Source organism: Ursus americanus, chromosome 34 (genome assembly GCF_024610735.1).
Source record: "Ursus americanus isolate L20-20 chromosome 34, mUrsAme1.1.p, whole genome shotgun sequence".
In the NCBI taxonomy this organism is placed as follows: Eukaryota; Metazoa; Chordata; class Mammalia; order Carnivora; family Ursidae; genus Ursus; species Ursus americanus.
Window position 1 is genome coordinate 4,557,815 of NC_142160.1, and position 27,296 is coordinate 4,585,110.

The window sequence follows — 27,296 nt, forward strand, 5'->3', positions numbered from 1 at the left end:
TGTTTCGGCTTTCTGTAATATCATGTCTTTGTAAACAATAACGTTCCTTAGATTTAGCTCTTTAGATTAACTTGTCATAACACTTTTAATCGTGAACTTCTTTCAATTTTATATATTTATTTACTAGCCAAGAAGGATTCCCCAGATCAAGATAACATGCCCCTGAAACTGACATTTGTTTTCTGGCTATTTTTTCTGAAGTCTTCTAGAATACATCGTATCTGGCCATCAACAGACTGTTCAGTATTTATGATTGTTAAATGAGTGTTAGTCTCCAAGCCAAACATATTTGCATATACTTGGGGATGCAGTCTCAATTAGAATGGTTATGAAGATCCTTAGAGAGGGAGCATTACTGCTTGATTCTGAAAGATTAGGTATAGCTCTCTCTCTTCAGTTTGTTCCCATTCCCTTTTCTTCAACTCTTCCAGCGCTGACTTGTTCAAACCCTCCATATCTCTGGAATTGATTTGCTATAATTGTCTCTGTGGTTTCCCTGTCGCCAGCTTACCTCTTTCTAATCTAGCTTATCCTTCCTGCCAGAGTAATCTTTCTAAAGATGATATTACTTTAGTTGGTACAATTTTCATGTATTTTCTCACATCTCTTTCTCTCTCTTACACACACACACACACACATACACACACACACACACTCCTTGAAAGGTCCCTTCTTTTCACTGAGTGCTTTCATTCCCTCCCTTAACTGACCCTAAACTACAGCCACCTCACTGCACTGGCATTCTCACCAGGGCTTTCTCCCCCCTCCGTCTGCCTCCACTTCTGTCTCCTCATGTCTTGTTTTCCTGTTGAATGTGTTTTGCTTCTGCAATCATCTAGGCTCATGGATCCATGTCCAGGAAACACATGCTTACAGTAAAAATAAAAAGATAAAACACATAGAGGAAACAAAGCACCATGAGGGAGAATCAGAAGAAGTAAGAAACTGTACAATGAGATAAAAATAAATGTAGATATTGAGATCAATTTAGAATGTACAATTTGTTGTATATGTGTAAGAAAATAAAAGATGGGGAGAATGTAAAGAATAACTGATGATCCGAATGGTCAAGCAGAATTGCAAAAGAACAGTGTTGAGAAATGAAATTCTTTATCACTGGGATAAAGAATTCAGTGGCTGCTGACATGGCAGATTAGACACAGGTGGAAAGAGACTTAGCAAATTAGAAGACAGTCGTGGAATAAGTAACCAGCATGTTCCATAGGGAGACAGAGGGGGTGGGGGGATCTATGAAAGCCAGGCCAAGGGGCAGGGAGTAGAGTGTAACAAGGTCTCTGTGTCTGATAGGAGTTCTGGAAGGAGGAGATGTGGAAAGATGAGGAAAGAAGAAACACTTAAGAGGTAATCTATAGAAATTGCCTAGAATTGAAAAGTCACCAATCTTTAGATTCAGGAAACCTCTCAAATCCCTAGCAATACAAAGAAAAAGAAATTACTACCCACAGCAACACTTTATGTTGGCACTGTTGAACATCAGAATCAAGAGAAGTTGATAAGAGCGGCCTGAGTTAGGAATAACAAACAAACAATAAAAGCAGAGACCTGAACTCTTAAGTTTGTGAGAGGGAATAATTGACAACCAAGAACGGTAGACTTGTTGCTTTATGGTTCAAGAATGAAGGTGAGATAAAGTCATTCAGAGAAAAAATAAAATCCAAGAGTATTAGAGACCAACAAACCTTCACTAAAGAAATGTTGATAGGTAAGTTTAGCAAGAAAGGAAATGATTACAGAGGGCAGTATGAGAGGTAAGAATCTAGTAGCTAGTGTGAGGATCTGATCACACTTGAGCAACAATAAAGCTGTATGTACAACATCAGTGTGCAGTTGGTGGAATGAGGAGAAAGAAGACAAGATAAATCTATGGGAGCAGCTGAAAATAAACATGGAAAGGGGTGATCGGACACAAAGCATTCTACGATCCTTCCATTATTTTGTGGAGGGAATTAAAATCTGTTTAATCGTAGGCTTCGTTAAATTGTTAACCAGAATGAGGTGTGAAATTTTGAGGAGGCCCACGAGAAGAATAGTAATAGGAAAAACCAGTGGAATTAAAAAAAAAAAAAAGTGGAATAGGTAGGAGACAGATTTCAGTCTAATTCAAAAGAAAGAAGAAGAGAAGGGAAGAAGAAAAAGATTTGGATAAAACAGACAAGTACATAAAATAAAATATAATGAAGTGATAAGGATATAGAGATTTGAATAAATTATTTCCAGCTCTTATTTTTATGGGTATAGATTATATTAGACAATATTATTCAGGCTTTCAACTACATATAGAACATCTACATTTTTACTTGACCAAAAAACGAGTTTCAATAAATTTCCAAGAATTATTAACATAAAAATAAAAGAAAATTTCCTAAAACTGAGAAGGAATAATGTGTTTCGATGACAGAAGCTCATGTTGTGCTGAGTTAAATAAACAGAGCACAATACTGGAAATTATTGAATGAAAACTGTGGAGATGGGAGAAACAGGAAAACACGGTCCCACTTTTGGTCACCAAAGATAATGATGTAAGCTGATTTGCTATAATGAAATGAGAGCTTGTTTGACTTCATCAGAGCAGTAAGATCAGGAGCAAAAGGAAAAGCAGAAATAAATATAATTTATGAGGTAAGATAACTTTTTCACTAGAAATTTACAGTCATGAGTGGGGAGAATGACAAGGGGGAGTAAACTCTTGCTAATATTCTTTGGGAAATAAGTAAAATTTTGCTTGAGGCATTGTTCAAAAATTGAGAGTAAGCACTGTATTAAAAATAGAAGGATAATTAGCAGAAAATGAATTAAATGTGATGCTTTGCATGCTGTTCAACATCATGAAATTTTTTCCTCTTTAGGAAAAAGTCATGTTTTCTGTTTCATACGATTGTATGTTGATTGATTGATTTGTCTCTTATTTCAGATTGAGAGTATTCTTGATTAAACAAAGAAAATGTGTTTATACTTGAGAACAGGTGACTGGGATCATTTAAGTGTGTGGGGTTTTTCATCTAACCTCCTTTTCCTATGAACTGCTGTTAGAGTTACAGCGGTAATTCTGACAGTCGGCACCGTGGGTGGATTTGGGTGGCACAATTTAATTCACTCTCCTAACACTTTAACAGTATACTTATGAAGTTTCAACAATTATTGCTGATCAATTACTGAGACATTTTACTACGGGTGTCTGAAATCTTGAGCTATTTCTCATATGTTAAAAACAGAACAAAATATTGGATTTTATCGTGCATTTTCCCGTTAAAATCTGGAGTTCCCTGAGGTTAGTGGATTTGTATCTTTTATAAACTAATTTGAAGTTCTGTGGTTTTAATGCCTCCATGGTGCAGATATAGAGTCAGTTTTATGAAAGGCTGTGTCTGTAGATGGTGTATTTCAATACCTGCTGTGAATTTTAAATCTCTACTTGCTGCCGAACATTTCAACATTGCCCCTTCTTTTTAACGTGAGTGTTACCTTATCGTAACATGGCTCGGAAGGTTAGTAGAGAAGTAGAAAAACCCACCGTCTTTGGGTAAATTTTTAAAAGAAATGTTTAGTTGCGCCCTTTTAAAAGAACACCAGACAGATGTATTAGCTTTGTAAATGTGTCTAATGAGATGCCTGAGAACGTACTGTAATCTAAGTTTGCATTTACTTGATACACATGTACACACACCCACACACACCTACACACACTCAAACACACATGCACACGCACGCACACGCACGCACGTGCATGCTTCCCAAAAATGATTGGATTTTCCACTTGTGTGACAGCAGTGGCCTCCAGTTTTGAATAAACATGAACCATTAAACAAAATGATTGTTTTATGGAAATTTTTTGGGCAGAGACCCAAGTTTTCAGTGAACTGTTACTATTTAAATTTAAATAATTTTTAGGTAAACATTACATTAAACAGCAATGCTGTGGTATACTGCTAGCACCTCAGTGGGTTATACCAGAAAATACTTTGCTGTGAGTGGATTGTGCTGAAACTTTAAGAATCATCTAAATTCCATAATATATCAAATTCCATAATATAAAAACCTCCTTTTTTTCTCCTGTATATTTCGTATACATTCTTGGAACTCTACAGAGAAATTACCGCCCTGTGTTTTCCCCCTCCAACAAAATGGGGGAAAACGGTATTTTGAGGAAGGGTCAGGTACAAATACTCGTGCTTGGAATGGATCAGTTGTATTTCCTGCCACCAGCTGCAGACCTGTTTTGAACAACTGTCCCATGTTGACTCTTTCAGAGGAAAGAAGAAGGGAGGGAGGGAAGGAGATGAGGAAGAAGGAGAGGATGCGAGGGAGGCGGGAGAGAAAACAAAAGGCAAGTGTATCCAAATTACAAAACAAAGCTTGTGACCAGGCTTTCATCTGGAGTCACACAAGTTTTTGAAGCTCCCAGTTGATTATTTAAAGCACAAAATACATATTTCTTTGCAATGGCATGCATTCTGTTTCTCATTCTTATAAAGCACTGAGTCTTTAGCTTGGGGATATGTTAATTATTTTGTTTTTATGGTTTTAAGTTCTTTCTAATGAAAATGCCCAAATACCCAATATTCTTCCAAGATAGTGTAAAAAGTTCTCATGTCACCTAAGTCTTGTCCTAAAAATTCAACTATTGGTTATATTTATGGATCAAATATGATAGGATATTGTTGGGGTTTTTTTGATTAAAATTTGTAAGTTCTTTTTTTTTTAAGATTTTATTTATTTATTTGACAGAGAGAGACAGACAGAGAGAGAGAGCACAAGCAGGGGGAGCAGCAGAGGGAGAGGGAGAAGCAGTCTCCCTGCCGAGCAGGGAGCCTGATGCGGGGCTTGGCGTGATCCTGGGATCATGACCTGAGCCTGAAGGCAGATGCTTAACTGCTGAGCCATCCAGGTGCCCCTAAAATTTGTAAGTTCTTAAAGTCATGTGGACTCTCAGGAGAAACATTCCTTAAAACATAAATGAACATCTAAATCCTTTCATGTTTCATTGTAAATTTTTAAAAACTTTGTGCTGTAGTTTCCAATTCTTTTACCATCATATAGTAGAAAGAGAATGAAATAATTTTGGTTCCAAATTTTTGGTGGAGAATATTGAGAAACTTAAAAATTTGTCCAGAGTTTCAAAATAAATTATTTATTGACTCAAGAAATATTTATTAGCTATTGCTCCATGAAGCAGCCTACAGAGGAGCAACATTTATAGTATGAAGCGATGTGATTTTATGAGAATTACAATATTTTGGCAATTCGTGTGAACAACGTATGAACAGAAAAATTAAGAACAGGCACACTTGATTGCTCTGTGACCACTTTAGCAGCGTGAGTAGAGTTTGTGGGAGATTAGACTTTGCCCCTTGAAATGGATATTTCGGATTTACGTGCAAGCAAGGCAATTCTCCAGTTAATGAGCTATGGATGGTTAAAATCTTTTTCAGCTAAACATTTAGGCCAGCATCAATCCTGATAGAAGTCAACAGCTGAATTTCTCAAGTGTGTCAAGTGGGTAGGAGCACAGTAGGGTTTCAGGTTTTTGCAGTCCTGTCTTTTACTCTGCCAACTCTCCAACACTGGTTTAAATGCTACCCACAGAACACACCACGAGTGCCGTGACTGCTCACAGGAAAACAGGTGGCCACGTTGAGCTGCTCTGCCTACAGTCGAGGTTTGCATGCACTGCATAGACGGTGTGCACTTCCTCCTCTGAAGACTGGAGTGTGTCTGCCTTGAGTACATGAGTATCTTTGGTTGTATCTGGAATACCCTGGTTTGGTGGGGCTCAAGGTAAACCACACTCACTAAATCAGAATGGTGGGGGGCGGGCGTGGAGAGAATGCCAATTTTTAAAATGCCCCAGGTGCTCTTTACTGGTGTTCAAGTTTGGTGACAGATGCTCACTGATGCAGTGGATTAGCAGGTCCTGCCTGGGGCCTGGGCAAGTTCTCGGCAGGTGCAGCACCCGGCCCCCGTGCCACCCTTCAGCCAGAGCGCCTCTGCGTGCTTCCGAGTCCTATGGAGAAGCCACATAATTTCATGGGTGAAGAAAGGTCTCTGGGGCATCAGTGTCCGAGAAACTCTTTCTATGCCTGTTTCACCCTGAATTTGTATCCCACAGAATTCTACACTCTTGACACATCTAGAGACTTTACGTTCTTCAAACACAGAGATGTTGTAGTCCTTCCGTTTGCGAATTCTTTCTAAAGAATACCCGAATGTGGTGGGTTGTTGACTTTTACTGACATGTGAAAGCAGGAGCAAGAATGTTTCCTGAAGGAATGTGGTCCCCTCTTCTCTACCCGTGTTCGCCTGCATCCCACCGTCACACACCTGCCCCGGCCCCTGCCCGGAAACGAAGACGGCATGCTTTCCCTACCAGGATGAATTGGGCTGTTTTGATGGTGGAAGCCCGATATGTGTCGAGATGAAATATAACTTAGATATGGAGATTTCGAAAAGTTGTTCTCCAACTTGTGGCCAATTTAATTCAGTGCACATTTATCAGATGCCTACCACGTGCCAGGCACTGCGCTGGGAGCTGGGGAAATAAAGACAAATATTGGTTCTTTAGAAAACCTGCTGATCCTATGCGAGAAGCGGGATGACTCATTAAAGTGGCATGAGGTGTAAATCTGGCATCACAGCCCCCATTGTGTCTCCGTGCCTTTGCTGAATGTAAGTTTTTGGGGGACCTTAGTGGGTAGTAATTGGGATTGTTCAAATTTTGCCTTTCAAGCAGGTGCAAATCCTTGGTTCCTTAGGGTGCAGAAGGAGGTCAACCCGTGAGAAAACTGGAACAGTTCTCCCCCCTAGGGCTGTGATTCCTCTGAGGTTTGGAAGTCACACAGTTTTGCATGATTTGAAAACCAGGAAAGAATAGACTTGAGTTTTTTGGCCAAGTGCTAGAGCTAAATTTCACAAAGAGGCTTCTTGACATATAGCTGGGATAACATGAATGTAAAGATTAAGTGTTTATGTCTTTTCTTAGGGAAGTTATTTGAATCACAGCCTTTATTCTTAAGTAAATTCTCAGTTGTTGATAAAAAGAAAGCCTTTGCTTTTTAGTAGGCATTATTTTTAGAGCAGTTTTAGGCTCACAGCAAAATTAAGCGGAAAGTATCGGAATTTCCCACATTCCCCCTTTCCCCACACATGCACGGCCTCCCCTATTACCAACAACCACTCCCAAGTGCTTCATTTGTTCAAACTGATGAACCTACCTTGACACATCATTATCACTCAGAGCTCATGATTGATGTTAGGGGTCACTCTGGGTGTTGTATATTCTATGGGATTTGCCAAATGTATAAAGACGTGTATCCCCCATGACAGTATCCTACGGAGTAGCTTCGCTGCCCTAAAAATCCCCGTGCCTGTTCATTCCCGCCCACCTCTTAAACACTGACAGCTACTGATCTTTTTACTGTCTCTGTAATTTGGCTTTTTCCAAAATGTCATATAGTTGGAATCAAACAGTGTATAGCCTCTTCAAATTCGCTTCCTTCGCTTAGCAATATGCATTGAAGTTTCCTTCATGTTTTTTCATGGCTTGAGAGCTCATTTCTTTTTAGTGCTGAAAGCATTCCATTGTCTGGTTCTGCCACAGTTTTTTTATCCATTCACCTATTAAAGGGCACTTTGTTTGATTTCAGGTTTTGGCAATTAATGAGTAAAGCTGCTATAGACAGTGCGTGCATGTTTCTGTGTGGACATAAGTTTTCAGCTCCTTTGGGTAAATGCCAAGGAGTGCAGTTGTTGGAATGCATGGTGGGAGTATATTTAGCTTTCTAAGAATCTGCCAAATTGTCTTCCAAAGACCATACCATTTTGCATTCCCACCAGCAATGAATGAGCGTTCCTGTTGCCCTCCATCCTTGCCAGCATTTCATGTTGGCACTGTTCCAGGTGTTGGCCATGCTAACAGGTGTGTGGTGGTATCTCATTGTTTTAATTTCCATTTCCCTGATGACATATGATGTTGAGCCTCTTGTCATATGCTTATTTGACATCTCCATATCTTCTTTGTTGAGGTGCCTAGAAGTCTTTGGACCAATTTTTAAATGGAGTTTTTTTTTTTTTTTTAATTGTTGAGTTTGAGAGTTCTTTTTATATTTTGGAGAACAGTTCTTTGTCAGATGTATCTTTTGCAAATATTTTCTCCCAGTCTGTGACTTGTCTTTTCATTTTCTTGACAGTGCCTTTCACAGAGCAGAAAATTTTAACTTTCATGAAAACCGGCTTGTCAGTTCTTTCTTTCTTAGATCATGCCTTTGGTGTCGTATCTAAAAAGTCATTGTCAAACACAGGTCATCTGGATTTTCTCCTGTGCCATCTTTTGGGAGTTTTATCTTTTTGTACTTTACAGTTAGATCTGTGATCTATTTGAGTTAATTTTTGTGAAAACTGAAAGGTCTGTGTCTAGATTCATGGTGTCTAATTGTTCCCACACAATTTATTGAACAGACTGTCTTTGCTCCATTGTATTGCCTTTGGTCCTTTGTCAAAGATCAGTCGGCTATATTGTGTGGGCCCACTTCTGGGCTTTATTCTGTTCCATCGATCTATTTGTCAAATCTTTTGCCAATACCACATTGTCTTGACTGCCATAGCTTTGTAGTAAGTCTTGTAGCTAGGTGGTGTCAGTCCTCCAACTTTAATATTCTGTTGGCTATTCTGGGTAGTTTTTTCTCTCCACATAAACTTTAGAATCGGTTTGTTCATATCCATAAAATAATTTGCAGGGAGTTTGATTGAGATTGCCTTGGATTATGGACAAAACTGGAAGAACTGACCTCCCGACAATATTGAATCTTCCTATCCTTGAATATGGGCTATCTCTCCATTTATTTAGTTCTTTGATTTTATGCGTCAGTGTTTTGTAGCTCTCCTTATCTAGATTGTGTACATGTATTGTTAGATGTATGCCCAAGTATTTCATATTTTTGGATGCTCAGGTAAGTGGTGTTGTGTTTTTAATTTCAAATTCAACCTGTTCGCTACTGGTATGTAAGAAAGCAATTGACTTTTGTATATTAAACTTATACCTTGTGGGCTTGCGATAATTGCTTATTAGTTCCATGTTTTTGTTTTTGTTTTTTTGATCAATTCTTTTGGACTTTCTACATAGATGTCATGTCATTTGTGAACAAAGATGTCTTCCTTCCCAATCGGTATCTCTTTTATTTCCTCTTCTTGTCTGATTGCATTAAGACTTCTAGTAGGATGTTGTAAAAGAATGGGGGGAGGGAACATCCTTGTCTTGTTCCTGATCTTAGTGGGAAAGCTTCAAGTTTCTTACCATTAAGTATGATTTAACTTTAGGTTTTTGGTAGCTTTTTCAAGATGAGGAAGTTCTCCTCTATTCCTAGTTTAAGAGTTTTTATGACAAATAGGGGTTGGATTTTGTTAAATACTCTTTTCAGCATCTATTTATGTGATTCTGTGATTTTTTTTCTTTAGCTTATTGATGTGGTGGATTACATTAATTGCTTTTTGAATGTTGAATCAGCCTTGCATACCTGGGATAAATTACACCTGATCATGGTGTATAATTCTCTTTATATATTGTTGTATTCAATTTGCTAATATTTTGTTGTGGATTTCCCTTCTATATTTATGAGAGATATTGGTCTATAGGTTTCTTTTCTTGTAATATCTATGACTGGTTTGGGTATTAGGGTAATTCAGTTGTCATAAAATGAATTAGATAAAAAACTAAGGCTATACCATATGGTGACTAACATAACATAATAAAAATTATTATTAAAAATGAATTAGAAAGTATTTCCTCTGCTTCTATCTTTGGAAAGAATTTGTAGAGAATTGGTAAAATTTCTTCCTTAAATATTTGGTAGAATTTACCACTGAAGCCATCTGGACATGGTGCTTTCTGTTCTGGAAAGTTATTGATTATAGATTCAAATTCTTTAATAGATATAGGCCTATACAGATTGTCTTCCTTCTTGTGCAAATTTGATAGGTTGTATCTTTTAGGGATTAGTCCATATCATCTAGATTATCAAATTTGTGTGTAAAGAGTTGTCCATATTATTTCTTTATTATCCATTCAGTGTCCATGGGATCTGTAGTGATGTTCTTTCTTTCATTTCTGATATTAGTAATTTGTGACCTCTCTCCTTTTTTTTTTTAAGCTAGCCTGGCTAGAACCTTTTACTGACCTTTTCAAAAAGTCAGCTTTTGATTTTGTCCATTGAGTTCCTATTTTCAATTTTACTGATTTGTGCTCTAACAAGAAGGATTTTTCAAAAGTGATTTTGTGCTTTTGAGTTGCAGATTTTCTGGAAGTTCAAAGCCAGATCATTAGTCAGGAAGCTCTTTTTATTAACAAATATTTGCCCAGTTACATCTCTACCATTTGGATTCAGAATTTGGAATATACTATTTTGCAATTTAAAATTTTCTCAAAAATATATAAGACATTTTACAAATGCTTTGATCTAAAAAAGGAAACACTACCAGAATGAATTCACTCAGCTGGAGGGAACATGAGGTATAATTTAATTATAAGAACAATAATTATTTCAAATTTATACCTAATAATAGTTGCAGTTAATGAGTATTAATTTTCTATATCACATCACCAAAATTAGCGGCAAACTGTTTTTTAGTATTACTCATTATAGTATTTGACTTACAATAAAAAGTGAATCCTTCAATGCCAAGGAATAATTTTACAGGCAACATCTGGGTCTAGATCTATTCAATAAATAGTTCTGATTTAATATAGTGAACATAAACCAAACCTTTGAAATAATTCATGACATAGGTTAGGATAGGAAAGGAAACCTAGAAGTACAAACAAGAGTACTTAACTTTGGACTGTGCTAACGGGTAAGCATGCACCCTCTGCATGTGTGAAATAAATAAATTAGCCAGGAACTTGGAGTAATTTGCCCTTTCTGACTTTGTTCATGTAGAGGTATAACTGTATTCTGTTATTGGCATGCGTAACTTATTGGAACAGACAAGAAATCTGAAATCACCTCTGTTTTCCTCCACCTAAATTCCTAACAGGCTGGACTTTGAGGGTCATGAAACTAAACAACTCAGACTCGCAGCTGTTCAAACTCATGAGATGCCCAATTGGTGCCAAGTATAGACCCACATGGGGTAATTGCAGCTCTGAACACAGAGCAGCACACATTTTCAGGGGCACATGAGGGTGGGGGTGGATGAGATGGGGTTGGAGAAGTATGCAAGGGTCACTAGAGCATCCTGCGTGCCATGCTTACAAACTTGGAATGTCCTGTAGATTCTAGGGGGTCATTACCTCCGCTCCACTGTGTGCGTGCCTGAGGGTTGGAAACTGGCCAGTGCTCCCAAACACTTGGCCAAGTTCGGCACGGTGGTCCAAAGTACTGAAGACATGGATGGGGAATCTGAATGGATTGGGATTCTGTAAGCACACACCTCGGGAAGGGCGGGAAGGTGGCCCCAGATGTTCACAAAGTTCTCAGAGGCCTTGATGGGTCTCCAGGATTGGTGGTTATTAGAGCAGCAGCCTCACTCTGGGCCTCATTCCTCCTGATAGAGAAAGATTCCCAGGTATCTTCAGGGTCTTCTGAGTCTGGATGTTCTTGCTGGTCCAGTGACCAAGGGGCACCACTGCGTGGGTCTGGACCTTGATTCAAGCTGCCCACATGGGAGGAACAAATAGGGCCAGAGGTCGAGGGGACTTTGTGTCACACTTTCTGTTCCATTCCAGGGACTGGAGTCCATTATGATACGTTGAAGGATGAAAAACAAGCAACAAACCAACATGAATTTTCTGTGTTGAGGAATTTTTAATCTCATCCAGAAGATAATGCATCCTGGAAAAGATACCATTTATATGCAATCAAGTATAAACCAATTTTGAAGTGCCAAAGAAACCAGAGCAAATGTATTACCGATGGGCTCTGGTTAACCGAGGGAGTCTGTCCGGAGTTGTTTTCTGTTTGTGGGGAGGGGTAGATTTAAGTAGTTTTAGAAGGAGGTCAAGAGCCTGGAAAACCCTCAGATCAGCTCACTTACATTGGGAGGACTAAGCCAGTTATATTTTCCCCAGTTATGGGAAGTTCCAAATTTCTAAGATTTCACCTGGATAAAATATATATAATTTTAAAAAACAGAAGCTGAAGTATTATTTTATGATCTTCAGTCTAAGGCTGTTCTGTTGGTTAAGACATACAATAGGCTTTTGATTAAAATGGTCTTGTAATAGGTGCAAGCAGTGAGACCAGGTTTGAGTATTTCATAAATATGAATTTATTATATCAGAATGCACACAAGGATGTCCCTAGCACTCTGATCTGAGTCATACATAAATCATGAACAATTGTGGTGTGTTTGTTTTTTCTAAAACACATGACAATGGACCATCACTTTTCCTTTAGAATTCTTAAGCTTCTCCGAGAACCTCACTTTGAGTACATTTGAACCACTGAAGGATGAGTGCATTTCAAAATTAAGATTATTCCATAGAATCACTCTCATTAATATGAGTGGTTATTATGAAGGGAAATAAAATTGCTTTAGCTTACTTAACTGTAATATTCTCTGTCTATTTTCATATGTTAATTCTCATAAGCTTATTATTTGTACTCAACTTGCTTTTCCCTCTAAGTGATAAATAGTGGTTCTTTAAAATTGTTTTGCCATCTCACTTGTTAAAAACCGTAATTTGTGAATAATTCTTGTAGCTTTGAAACATTCCAGGAATCATCTACTTTTTTGGATAGAAATAGTATTTATCAGATTATCGTAAGAATGATATTCATTTAGTGGGATTCAAATGTTTTATAATGATGCCAAGAAAAAGAAAATTAAATTGTGTCTTGACAAATTTTGCTTCAGGAATCTTAGTAGAAAATATAGACATTTCCGGTTGAAAACAAGAGTTAATGGGGGTTTGGGATGGCTCCTGAGCCTTCACCTTACATGGATTAAATTTAGTTAAAAACACAATGAATGCCTGGAAAACACTGGCCAAATCCAGAGCCGCTCTTCTCCAGGTGCCTTATAAGGACGTGGCCTCCTTGTTTTTGACCACACGTATTCTCAACTTTTACTGCGTTGGAGTAAATTGGAACACTGGTTTTGAAGCCTCTAAGTATAAAGAAAATTGTCTTTTTAAAATAAATTTTTAAATTGTTCTTCCAAGGAAAGATTACAGCACAAAAGCTATTACTTTTTTTTTTTTTTTTAAAGACTAAGCTTCATATGCCTTCTTTGAGGAAAGAATAAAAAATGACAATATGGTTTGGAACTTCGAACACTGCCTTTTACATCTCTGTTAGGGGAAAGCATCCTTATAGAATCTTTTGAAGGAACTTAATAAGTGTTGACTTGTCTTACCATAGTGAGAATAATAAAAGCAAATACTTTTAATCCTCAGCAATCCTCTTAGTGTGTGAGTCTCCATTGAACAGTTATATGACTCCCTGTCATATTGCTGTGTGACTTCCATCGTGTAGTTGTGTGACCCCCACTGTACAGTTGTGGGAGTTGACTCCCCATTGTGTAACTATGTGATATCATCATTGTACTCTTGTGTGATTCCCCAGTGTACAGTTGTGTATCTCTTCACTGTACAGTTGCATGATTCCCCGTTGTACAGTTGTGTCTCTTCATTGTCTGGTTGTGTGATTTCCCACTGAACTGATGAGAGAACCGAGGTTTAGCGAAGGGTGAATGACACCCCAAGAATAGGGAAGCTGGTGAATGCCAACCTCACCCAAGGCGGGCTCCAAAATCTATGCTAGCTTCTCATTCAGTTTCCAACTTCAGGGGAGACCATAAGTGGTGAGATGACAACGGTGTGAGCAGAGGGGATTGAGGGGGTGGCGTCAGTACAGACCCCTAAAGGGGAAACTGTATGGGGCCAGGGCTGGGAAGAGAGCAGGCTTCCTGAGACACACAGTTAATGGGAATAATCCTCTCTTGCCCTCAATCTGCTATGTGACTTCAAGGTGGTGGTGAGGTCCCCGGGACCCCTCTGCATAGAGAGAGAATAATGCAGGCCTGGTCTGCTCCATACTCTGATACCCCTGAGAAATTTCTAGGCTAACACTCAAGTTAGCTCAGTTGACTGTGAACTGTAGATAATCCCCCTCCTCTGGAATTTTCTGAAGTACTAATAATACCCTAGTAATAACTCAACACTTTGTGCTTCCAGTGCACACACCCATCACGGGGGTTTCTGAGGCCTTCCTTGTGCCACAGACCCCTTTGGTACTTTGGAGAAGCCTGTATCCCCTTCTCAGAGCAGTGGTTGTAAATGCGTTTTATATATATATATATATATATATATATATATATATATATATATATATATATATATATATATATATAAATGCGCCAATTATAGTGAAGTGCTGATATCAATAAATTAGAAATTGTAATATAATAAGTATCCTAGCTATTAGCACATTAAGTAACAAAATCAAGTGGTGAGTCGAATAAATACGATTATTTTGAATTAAGGAGGAACATAAATGATATTTCTAGATATTGGTGACAATGATTGCTATAAGAATACCTGGAACTTATGATGGTAACAAATGCGTGGGCACCACTGAAAATGCTGTGGTTTGTCTCTGCTTGTGATTAAAGAAAATGCTGAATTTCAGCTGGAGGTTTAATGAAAATAAAGATGTAGTTTTTCTCTGTCTTCACAGGCTCCTTGAATCATATCTGTACCCCATGTAATGAACTCCTAAGTCATGGTTCCCCGATTCAATTTCTATGAAAAACTCTCTTGGGCTTTTGATTGGACTTCTAATGAATCTTTAGATCAAACTGGGGACGACCGAGACTTTAAAAATACTGTCTTCCTGGCTATGATCACTGGAGTTTGTATTTTATGCAGTTTTGCTTTAATGTCTTTCAGTACCGTTTTTATAAGAATCCCCATAAATGTTTTGCACAGTTTTGTAAGATTCGTTCTTAGATATTTTATGTGTTTTGTTATTATTTGCTATTCTATTTAATTTATCGTCTAACCCCAGCTAGAATTTAAAATGAAATCAGTTTTGGGATATTGAGCTATTAAGCCATTCAGTTACTTACTTTTGGATTTTCTCCCTCCACAGTCATATCATCTGGAAGTGATGACAGTTGCTTCCCCCCCCCCCCAATTCTGTGCTTTTAATTTTTAAATGTTCTCTTATGTACTGATAGGACTTTGAGGGCAGCTTTCAGCAGAAGCAGTGATGCCTATTAAAGTCTTCTTCCTGATTTCAAAGGAAATTCGTCTAATAGTTCTCCATTGAGGGGCAGTGGGCTGGAACCAACTTTTAGCAGCTAGCAAGAGCCAATCATTAACTTTTCTTGAATTTTGTAAGCCAGTTGTTAAAATACAGCCATTATTAAAGATTAAGTTATATAAAGTTACAATTAAGTACATCATGTTAAAAACAAAGGTGGATTTCCAATTCGCCACTTATTACTCTATTTCATGGCATCTTACTACTATCTATGGTGATAGATTATCTATCTCTTGAGGTTATTTCTGTCTCTTGGGTCTGCAGAGTAGAAATATCATACAATGACAGAACGTGTGTGACTCTCTTTCCAGTTCCGGTTGGTGACATGCTGACAGCTCGGAACTGCCCACCATGGGAGTATTTACACCATGGAAGATGGCAGATGTTACCGATCAGGGCTTTTATTTTCTTTAAGAGCCTGTTGTTAAACATTTACTAACACACCTCTGATCAAGACCGATGTTTGGCACAGGTTCTAGCATTTTCTTAGCCTGTTAACTAAAAAGGAAGGAAAGAAGGAAGGAGAGGAGGGAGAGCAGGAAGAAAGCAGGGAGGGAGGGAGGGAAGAATACGGGAAAGCCTGGAGCAGGGGTTGATCTGAATTTGTTATTTTCCGCATAGATACCTGTGATGCCCCGCTGGCGTCCACCTTGCCGCGAGAGTCCTTCAGCAGCTCGTCGGAGCTGTCCAGCAGCCATGGCCCAGGGTTTGCAAGTCTTAATCGCAGAGATGGTGAGTCCGATACCATCTTGTTGTTAATCCATCATGATTCTTTCTCAGAGAGAATAATGATCATTCTTACTTAATACTCATTCTTACCGTTCAAAAAGGAATAATATTGCAGTTTAACGAAAATGAAGCACCAGGTTCAACATTTTATCATTTGCTACCTTCCTTCGTCTTTAGTATTCATCTTTTTTGTTTGTTCTGACATCTCCCTTCCCTGTTGATGGCCAGCAAATGATCATTAATGAGATCCAAGTCCACAGGGAATTATTGGAGGCTCTAGATTATTTCCTATTTTATCATCCTTTTTTAGTTTTAGAGGGCTCTGTGGATGGATGACAAGTCAAGTGTGCTTATCGTGGTAACTAAAACAACAAATGAATGAGCCAATGTCACAGGCACTGGAGATCACCCAGCAAACCACTGGCTGGCATCAGTGAGATGGGAAGCTGCCATGGGACAGTGATGGGGAAACAGCTTCATCCCAGCACCTGGCCCGGAAGGAGCCTGGGCAAAGACTCCTGTTGAAAATAGATTCCCTACGTATCCGTGGGAAGGGAGCTAATGGCTTACTTTTTGGAGGGATAGTCATTCATTCTTGCTCCTTGAGGGTCATGGACTAAGTTACTTCCTCTTTTGCACAAATAATATTTCAGCAGATTGAATAAGCTAATCCATACGCTGAAAACTCAAATGTTTGACTACCTTTGAAAGCGATAGATGAACTTTTTTGGTGAATGATTCATTCGCAAAGTAAAATTTTACATTGACTGTGTCCCATGTAAATGTAAATTCTGAAGATATTACTATGGAATGGAGCGTTTTCCTCCCTATATTTGGCATTTCTTAGATCACAGTTTAATTATAGCTTGAATTTTATTGTGTCCTCAAGAGTCACATGCAGGAACCCCACAAGTGATCAAAGAGACTGGTAGACAGAGTTAGGACACAGTGAAGGATTTTAGTGAATTTAGGCAGAGGGAGCAGGCCCGCTGATGATCACCTTCATGGCCTTCTCCTATGAAGAAGTGTTTCTGGCCAGATTGTTTCTCCTGCAGATATTTATGAAGCATCAGTCACGATAACTTGCAGGACTCCAGTGAAAATATCTTCTCATTGAAGCAAGTTTTCAATGAATAACTAAATGATCAATTTACTATTTTTGGTCTGGTGGTTACTCTGATACCAGCTTAACATCTAAACTTTCCAGTGATTGCCCAAAGACTGTAAAAACTAAATAAGCAACATACTTAATTAGTTTAAAGAATCCCAAGGCGCCTGTGTATTGTGTTTCTGATTTGCATATACAGAATATCTTTATGAATCAGGCCTCCGGTCCTGTCAGTGTGGTGGCACTGGAAAGTTTATAAGCATCAGAAAGGAAAATCCCAGTGTTTAAGATGAATTCATTTCCATTACATTTAATTAAAAAATTAATAACTTAGAATATGATAAGCAGCCATTGTAAAATGGTAAGTATAAAATGCATTTACTATATTCAGATCACTCTCTTTGCAAATTTAAATTAGTTTTTTTTAAGAGCGTGGCAATCAACTGATGAGTTTTTCTTGTTGTTGTTGCTACTCTGATTGTATACAGTACAGATTTCACTAAATCTTCCTTCACTTTACCATCTGATTTCATTCCCATTCCTAAGGCAAGAGTCAGACCACACATTTTATCAGTGTTCCTTCTGAAGGATTATCTATGTATATTTTCTGTTAAAAGCCAGCATCCCAGGGGCACCTGGGTGGCTCAGTGGGTTGAACGTCTGCCTTCTGCTCAGGTCATGATCCCAGAGTCCCTGGATCGAGCCCCACATTGGGCTCCCTGCTCAGAGAAGGGCCTGCTTCTCCCTTTGCCCCTCCCCCCACTTGTACCCTCTCTCTCTCTCTCTCTCTCAAATAAATAAATAAAATCTTGAAAAAAAATAAAAATCAGCATTCCAGATTCTTTCCTGGCATTTCTTTTGCCTTCATAAATGCTGGAGAACAGTTGAGTTCACTTCAGTTTAGGGTATTATGATGTAAAATGTGGATTGTATAATGTGGATGATTATAATAACGATGATAATGATTCTTCATATGTAGTAGTTTTAGCTTTTTTGCAAATTCGGCGCATGATCTGGTGTTGGAAATCATGTTAGACGACCCGATTATATGATTTAAATTTTCCTGGTCTGTGTTACAGTACTTGGAGGTTGTAAAGGAGGTGGTCTGTCTTACCTCCCTAGTTTCTTCTTTTGCCCAGAAGTCTTTGAGCTTTCAAATATTTTTATGGAAAAACAGAAATATCTAAACTATCATGGCTTCTGCCAAGGATTTTATATGTAGCTGATCACTGCTATATATAAAATACCTGATGTATAGGGTAGTAAGAGAATGGTAAGTACGTAATTTTATTTTATTTTTATTATTTTTAAAGGTTTTATTTACTTATTTTAGAGAGAGCGAATGCGAGTGAGGGGAGGAGCAGAGGGAGAGGGACAAGCAGACACCACGCTGAGTGCAAAGCCTGATACGGGGCTTGATCTCACGCCCCAGAGATCATGACTTGAACGGAGATCAAGAGTCGGATGCTTAACTGAATGAGCTACCCAGGTGCCCCGTAATTTTAGATTGTAACATACATAAGCCAAAGGGGAGAGGTGAGTCCAAGGGGTTCAGAAAACCATGACTCCTGTGTAACCACATGGTTTTCAGTGTGTTCTGTGAGTTCCCCAGTAGGAGTGCCAGTTATTGTGGAGATAATACTGAGTTAGTATCATCTCTCAACATAAGACCAAGTACTGAAAGTACCAAAATCTTCAACCAAGTATTGAAATCTCAGTTCCGGTTCCTCTGACGTTCTCATTTTGATGTCTGAAGTTGGGTTCTCGATAATACAATGGACAAAATGCCCACACTGATGTAATACACACTATTTTTCATACAAATTTTATACAAAAATTGATGAAAGTTAACATCCCCAAATGCCTGAATGTGTAATTTTTCAAAACTGATAGATTTTTAAGAAGTAAATCATAGGTACATACATTTATTCACGTACCTGCTCCAGAAAATTGATGCCATTAGATAAAAATGTTAAGTCCTTGAAAATTGGGTTTGATTGTTCAGATCGGCTGATTTTGTTTCCACCAATCTTAAATTGAATATTTCCTAAAATTATAAGTTACCCAATATGTCTTACACAAAATCAAGATTGTTGAAATCTGGCTGTATAGGGTAAATTAAGAACATGCTTGACTTCGTGTTTTTCTTCTCAAAAGTCTCCTAAAGAGTTTTTGTACTTCGAGTTTATCCAGACAAAAGTTAATTAGCAAAAACAACCCCCCACCCCAGGGCACCTTGGTGGCTCAGTCTGTGAAGCATCTGCCTTAGGCTCAGGTCATGATCTCAGGGTCCTGGAATCGAGCTCTGTGTCAGGCTCCCTGCTCTGCGGGGAGTCTGCTTCTCCCTCTCCCTGTTCACGCTCTCTCTCCCTGTCTCAAAGAAATAAATAAAATCTTTAAAAAACAAAAACAAGAACTCCTCGCCCCCGCCAAAAAGAAAAACCTGTGTTCTAGTAAGTCATGCTGGACTTGTATTCTGCATTTTGCTTGTGAAATAGCCTCTCTTTTCGTAGTTATTGTTACTCCGGGTGACCCTCCATCAGCCTGGCTCAGTAGTAACGCAGAGGCTGTGCTCCAGCTCTGGACGCCATGCCCTCCCCGGTCATGTGATCTGTAAGCAGAGGCATGGTCCTGAGATGAGTGGTCTTGCCAGAAGCTGTTTGAAATTGACTAGGAAGAAACGTACACACCTGTTCTCCTTGTTTGTTCCCCCCAAATGCCTGCATGAACACTCATGTCCAGAGGGAGGGGCTGCTCTGTTCCTGCCCAGATGCTGAAAGTCATGCCCTTTAATGCAGCAAGTCACCTCGCTGGTGGCAGTGCAATGAGACTGCATTAAATTTAACTTTCTCAAAAATGGCATTGTAGAATACTACATTGATTATTGCACAGAGAAGGTAGGTGGGGACAAACTGAACTAAGTGTTTTCTCTTTGTATTTTCCACCTTTTCCATATTGAGGCGTTGAGCATGCAGAGCATAGACTGTGTTACCTATGGATGGAGGCAGGACAGATTTTGTGTAATGATGCCAATACAATTAGTGGCTGAGCATTTTAGAAACTGTTCTCAGCATTAAGATATTTATTCCTCAATAATGAAGTACAGTTACTAGTACAAATTTGTAGTAGAGGTTTTAGCGAGATAAGTAAAGAAAATGATTAGATTAGGAAAAATGCTTAGATATGGCCATTGGATACCAAATGGTTTCTTATAATATCGAACTCTGATGATTTGAACTCTGCAATATTCCAAGTAGGGCATGAGGAAAAATTCACTGCTTTTTAACAAAGGAATGTTTTTAAAAATTGAAAAAGTAAATAATTTAAAATACCTAAAAGTGTGTCAATTCCTGACATACATCAGAACATTACATCAAAAGTGTTTGATACAAATCTTATAATAGTGAAGTTTTCTGTTATATTTTTTTCATAGAGTTGCAGTTCCTGTATCTTCCCATCTTTTATTCACAGGCCAGGAGGCTGATGGAACTGGCCAGTGTTCCCAGTTAATAGACTAAGCAATTCAAATTGCAATAAAGGGTCTTGCACACTGGATTTTTAGAAAGCCATGTGAATGTCCTGGGAAAATTTTACCTCCGGACATCAGATTCTGAATTCTGTTTACCTGGCCTCCTTAAGAGTTTTTAGACCTATTAGGGCTAATGCACATTCTCTTTTTAAGCCACCATTTATTTTTCTTTCTTTCCTTTCCTTCCAAATGACTTTGCAGATACACTGTGGATACTGGGTGCAGGGGGCAGGCCAAACATAAGAGCATCAGTATAAACTATGCCCAGTGCTAAAGCACAGAGCACTGTCTCGGTGGCCATGTAGCTTTATTACATCATAGCTTGTCTAAAATGCAAGATGGTGGCACTTGGGAAGAGAAACACCAAACACCAGGGTCACACGGACCACACGCGGAACTGCTCTGACCCTTCCCATAGCCCTCCGCAAGCTCTGGACTCTCCAGCTTCCTACCATGCAGTCTGAGTACTAGATGAGACAAACCAGCACAACCCAATGTTGTCAGGGTTGCCAGCAACCTTCGGAGAGGCAGTGTGGCAGGCCATGTTCTCTGCCAAGTAGCCCAAATTATAGAATTACCAAGGGGAAAGCAATCCTCCCTTTCTTCCAGATTCAGGAGCCTCTTTTGGGTGGGCGAGTGTGTCCCAGAGATGCTCAGATTTCTGTGTGTTTCTCCTGCTCTTCCCAAGACCGTGTTTGGGTTTGCAGGATGGGCTCGTGCCCTCATGGAACTGGATGGTGGGTGGGATTCCTGCTTCTACCTCCTGAGGGTAGTTCGTTAGCTCTTAACCTGGGAGTTAGTTGGCACTCACTCTCGAAGCCTGTGGTAGTTTTACCTCATTGGTGCTTTTTTGGCAAGGTCACACTCCCTGGGTCATCTGCCCCTTGAGGGATGTGTCCCGTGTCCCTTCCTGTCTCCCTGAAATCTGACCATGAGTCTCTCCTGGTTTCCAGCCGAGCAGTCAGGCCAGAGCCCTCCATGACAGGTTTAATCTGCTCTTGCCAAGTTGACCTTCTGTTCAGATCCAGTTGGACTGTCATTGAACTTGGGTGTCCCATTTTGATGGCCGGTGGAGAATTCTGGGTCACTATACCCAGGGGAAAAGAGCCTCTGACAGTTTTGTCCTGGCAACTTTGGCCCAGAAGTGACCAACCACATCTACTTACAGCTTATTGGCCAGAACCAGTCACATAGCCTCACCCAGCTGCAAGGGGGCTGGTAGTGCCATCCTCCACGTGCCTGGAAGGGGGAAAGCAGGCAAGATTTGGCCAGCGATGTGACTGCACAGCCCTTATGAGCCGATCTCCTGGAGTTCCAGTAGAAGCCAACCCAAATCCTGTCCTCTGCTTTTCGATTATTCTTTGCTTTCTTATCCCCTGGGGCTTCATTCCCGAGCAAGGTGTCTGACTCACCCTTCCACCACCCTGACTCGTCCTTCACTTCCTCTCTTCCCGAGTCCTCCGAGTTCCCACCTGGTCTTCCAACAGCAAGTCCCTGCATGTTGTAATTCCTGTCTTCTGAGTTGTTCTTTGCCCTCCTTGCTTCTCTGAGGCTCAGTGGCATCATGCTCACTGACTACCAGGATTTCCTGGAGAAAAGGAGTGAAATACATAGCCCTTTGACTTTTCAGAATGATTTCTGTGTTTGTAAATCTGCAGAGTAAGCACCTCACGACAGCCACAATCTTGCCACGGAAGTTTTCATTTCTCTGCGAGTTAAGGAGTGCCTGTGGCCCACTTGGCAACTTCCCTCATGGCATGTGGAAGCCCTCCTAAGGGCTAAGGGCTGTCACGTTCTAAAATAGTTGTCCAGCAAATTCTAGTCTGTTCCTTTTCAAAACAATTCACTTTTTATATCACTCATAATATTCAGAGAGGTTCATAAAGTTATTTAGTCAACAGTATGTACCTTTGACATATACCCTGATGTCTTTGGTCACTTCACCTACTAGTAAGTGTCATCCCTGTAGAGACCTTTTTTGTCCCATTCCCCCCTGCCCCGCCCCCATACTATTTCCAGGGTTTTCCATCCAGCCATGTTCAACTGCATTGCCCCTTCTAGGAATTTCATTTTTTTCTGCCCAGGGCCCCTGGCGAATGATGCACCAGCTAAGGTGACCTTTCACCTGGTAAGGTCCAGGTAACAATCTTTGACGAGGCCCCTGGGGTCCCTCATAGGTGCCATGTTGAAATCCATATGGGAGTCCCGAACTGTATGTTTCACTTGTGACCCAGGAAGACCATAGCCAGGAACAGAGGCTGCTGGGACCTCTCCGTGGGCCCTGCGGTCAGCGGCTCTGCTGCCGTGCATGTGAAGGGAGACCTGCTGGACTAGCAGCTGATGGGGAGATGGCGATCGAGGGGCTCCCTGTTCTCTCTTTCCTGTGACCCCTGCAGCCCGACTCTTGTTTCGTTGCCATGTGTCCTCTAAGGAAATCAGGTGGAGCGGGCTTTGCTCCAACACATTCAGGTGCTGTCCTTTGAAGCCCCCCCTCCCCCCAGTGCTGTCCTTGTGATGCTCGGGGCTCACCCTTTTTGCATCCCTTACGATACTCTATTTCATACAGCAGGTAATCGGTACGCAACTCTTTTCATCGGAGGCTCTCACGGCCTGCTTACAAATTGTTCCGAATTAAGCCAGACAACATCCTTAAAGAAAATGCAAGTTTTAGCATCAATGGAATTTTTTTTCCAGAGGCATTTGGCTGACTGAGCAGTCACAAATGGATGGATAATTTAGTTCTCATGGTTTTATTCCCGAGCATCTCACCCTTGCATTTCCTGACACGATCCTCCACCATATTTAATTTTTTAAAAAGGAGACCTCGCCTTGACAGCCGCAGCAGAGCATCATAGGGAGCGGTGGGGGTGGGGGAGCTGGCCTGGCCCCCTGGCCTTCTGGGCGGTCGGGGCTCCCCACTGGGCTGCACGCAGCAGACGGAGGTGCCTCAAGGATGGTCTGATACCCTGTCTGTTCTGCATAACTCAGGGGGCCTCTGTTGTGATGCTTCCATAGAATGAGGCCACATCCCAGAGCCGCACTCCTTATAAACACGGAGATTTCACGGGACATGGATCAGCTCAGTCACACATTTTATTCGGTCATAAATGAGGGATTTACGGCTTGTTCAGATTGTTACAGGCTTGCTGGGTGATTCTTGTGCTGTTTCTAAGGTGAGAAATTAGCAGAATCATCTTACAGTTTTGTCAGCGCAGAACTTCGAACAAGTAAGAGCCTTGGAGCCTCGGAGCAGCTCCGATCTCAGGGGTTCTCGACTGTATGTTCTTTAAAACATGGTCAGGAATCTGTGTGAGAAAAGCAAAGCAAAACACACGGGATTGCCAGGTTTTTGTGTATTTTATGCAGAGAGAGCTGCAATAGGAAAGGGGTGCTAAGGGCGTGGGAAGTTGTCCTGGGGAGGCTGCACACTGCATCGGGGAGCACTGCACACGTGAATGCTTAGGGGTGCTTTCTTGTCCTCAAGATCACTGGCATTTAATACAAATCTCAGATTGACCAGTGTACACATTTTCATTTAACTTTTGGAGCGTCTGTTTACAAAGCCTAAAATGGCTTTGTAAGGGGTCTCTTGCATTGCACGTAGGAATCCGGTTTACAATTAGGCAGCTGCAGCGGACTTTTCCCTTCTGGATGCACATCGTGGGAAACGTCCGGTTCTCCCCCGCTCAGGCTGCTAGCAAAGTGCAGGAAGCTCATGGGAAGGGAGGCAGAGTGCTCCTAGGCAAGGCCAGAGGCAGGGTTTCTGGGCCTCCTCCATCCTGACGGCCGGAAATGCTACCTGGAGACAGCTGGAATTGTGTCCTAAAGGGTCAGAGCCGCAGCACGGGCTTTAATCCCCTCGGTGACATCGGCAGGGTCTGGTGCAGGCTTCAGCATGTCCAGCCCAAGGACCTCTCAGGGGAGAGGTCAGGGGGCCACCCATCCACAGAGCCCGTCTGCCTGCTGGCCCGTCTTTCCTGGCGACGCCCGTCAGCTTCCTGGGGAAGGCAGCGATGGACTCCTGCTTCTCTCCTGTTCTTCCTATCATGCTGGGCCCCGCCTGGAACTCAGAGTAAATCTTCTGTGGATTGAGGTGCATGTAAGTGAGGAAAGAGCACCCATCGCTGGATGGGGTCCCATTTGAGACAATGGAGTCATGATCGTGGGGGGAAACTCCCCTTGGCAACAGTTGCCACTTAGCCATTTATCTGCTCGGCATATAGAGGCCCTGAATGGGCAGGTCTGTTCACGTCACATTAACTCACTTGAGTTTTGCTTCCATGAATTCCGTGAATATCTTTTTTTTTTCCGCCAAATTCAAGTTAGTTAACATATAGCGTAGTATTAGTTTCAGGGTAGAGTTTAGTGATTCATCAGTTGCGTTTAACGCCCAGTGCTCATTACATCATGTGTCCCCCTTAATGCCCATCACCCAGTGACCCCCATTCCCTCACCCCCCTCCCCTCCAGCAACCCTCAGTTTGCTCCCTAGAGTTGAGAGTCTCTTATGGTTTGCTGCTCTGGTACTTGTTGAAACTTGAAGAAGGCAGAAGCTTTGGCTTTTCGCCCCCAGCTAATGTTCTCTGCGTAAAGCCAACAGTTTGTGAGAATGCATGCCCTGTGACCACCAGGAGCTGTGGTCACTGTCATCGTGATCAGTGGGCAGAGTAATTAAGGCCCTGCTGAGAGTTTCCTGTTCAACCTTTCCTCTCCCCGAGGGACTGTCCCTGCCTGTGTCTGAGCCAGCCAAAGGCAGGGGAAGCAGTCACACAGGATTAACTAGAGACAAAAGCCTTCCGACAGATCGATGTAAAATACAGTCTGGTTGGTGGTAAGCGAGCAATACTGAATAACTGATAAATTGCAGTGAGATGTTCTTAGAAGGGGTGGAGAACGAGAGGGAGACATGCTTTAGTAAAATACCCTCACAGGAACCTAAAATGATGTGTGTTCCTCATCGGCAGAGGAGAGACTGTCATGCCAGTCCCGCTTGCTGGGTGTGTGTGGGGGAGGGGGGTTGTGGGGTCACACGTGGGGCCTCGGGCGAGGTCCTCAGCACATCACGCATGCAGACGTTTAGTCTTTCTTCACGGTCTTACCTTTATCTGGTATGAAGTGGCAGGCGACAGACCCTTCAGTAATAAGGTGACTGGAAAGCTCAGCGCCTGGACTGTGGCCCTTCACTCACCTAGAAGACACAGTGGTGACAGCCCGTTGTAACGGCCACTGTTCAGCGCATGGCAGCGGTTGGGAGGGAAAACACTGGGTGCTTAACACATCCTCCTGCCGAATCCTCCTTACAGCACTAACACACCACACTTTCCCTGGGGGTGAGAAGGCTGTTTTGTGTGGGGTGACCTCCCAGGTACTGGAACTTTGTTCTGCACAAGCTGGGCCCCCTGGATAGGTTTTCCTTTGTGTACATTGTGACACTTTAATCAGGAAGGGGCGGAGGTGGGAGAGAGGCAGGTGGCAGTGGAAATTCACAGTGAGCAGTGCACATGGAGGGAAGGCCCAGCAGCCCACATTAGCACCGGCAGCGATCTGGGGATCCCGGGGGACAGTGTTATCCCGCTGAAGCGAACTGCCCCCTGGCATAGGGGATTCTGATGTTCCATCCCTTTACCACAGCCCCTAGTTAATCAAACAGCTCAATTTGCATACCAGCAGCACCTCGTCACTGCAGGTAAGGGACAGGAGATGTTCAGGGTCTGTTACCTGCAGGTGTGGAAGGCTGGGTGGCAGGTGGGCAGCTGTGGGAGCTGTGCACCTGTGGGAGAGGCTGGTCCCGGGGCAACGTGCTGGAGACACCATGATGTGTTTACTGAATTGTGCTTCTTCGCACGGGTGATGCCATGCTGATGATACTACCTGGCTTCAAGAAAGATTAAAATTGACAGGGCAAGATGGCGAAATGCAAGCAAGCATTATCATGAGTACCTTCCATAGAACTTTACCACCAACTAGGATGAGCTGGGATACAGGACATTAAGTAGTTTCTTGGAGATGTAAACTGACTCATTGAAAATTTCAAATGTGGAATCTCACATTAAAATGATCACCTAAATGCCAATGCGTAATTTTTATTTGTGTGACAATTATAAAATCACACCCAGCTGCAGAGTAATGTTCCTTGGACTATTAGTTAGCTCTCAGCTAGAATACAGAAGGACCTCCATTTATCAACCGTTAGTAGGACCTTTGGACGAAACAGTAGAACTTGTCTTTAGAGGCAAGGAAAGACTGCAGAACTGTTACCGGTTAGAGGACACGGAGGAGACTCCGTGTCTAAACAGGATCCTGGTGCAGAAAAATGGAGTTAGTGGGAATACTGGGGAAATCAAAATACAATTTGTCATTTCATTAGTACTGTACCTGTGTAAATACCTTAGTCTTGATACAAATCCCATGATGATGTAAGATGTTAGTTTTGGGGGAAACTGGGTGCAAAATAGACAGGAATCCCCTATACCATGTTTGCAACTCTTCTGTCAATTGGAAGTTATTTCAGAATAAAAAGTTAAAAATGCACCACAGAACAATCGAAGGGCAGTGTATTTTGGATTCTGGGTCAAAGGCAAAGGCATTGTGCTTTCAGTACATTGAGAGGAAAATTTGGAATATTTGAAAAAAGATTCATTATGGGATCTGGGTAG

The 27,296-nt window shown here is 41.2% G+C and overlaps 1 protein-coding gene across 3 annotated transcripts in view; it reads left to right on the forward strand.

Annotated features, from left to right (window-relative positions):
• Positions 1 to 27,296, forward strand: part of LOC123776395 (contactin-associated protein-like 3) — a 178,769-nt gene that overhangs the window by 14,277 nt on the left and 137,196 nt on the right. For all 3 annotated transcript variants that reach the window (XM_045772334.2, XM_045772335.2, XM_045772337.2), the window contains exon 2: positions 15,897 to 16,007. In XM_045772334.2, coding sequence (XP_045628290.2) covers positions 15,897 to 16,007 — 111 coding nt within the window. The remainder of the gene's footprint in view (positions 1 to 15,896; positions 16,008 to 27,296) is intronic.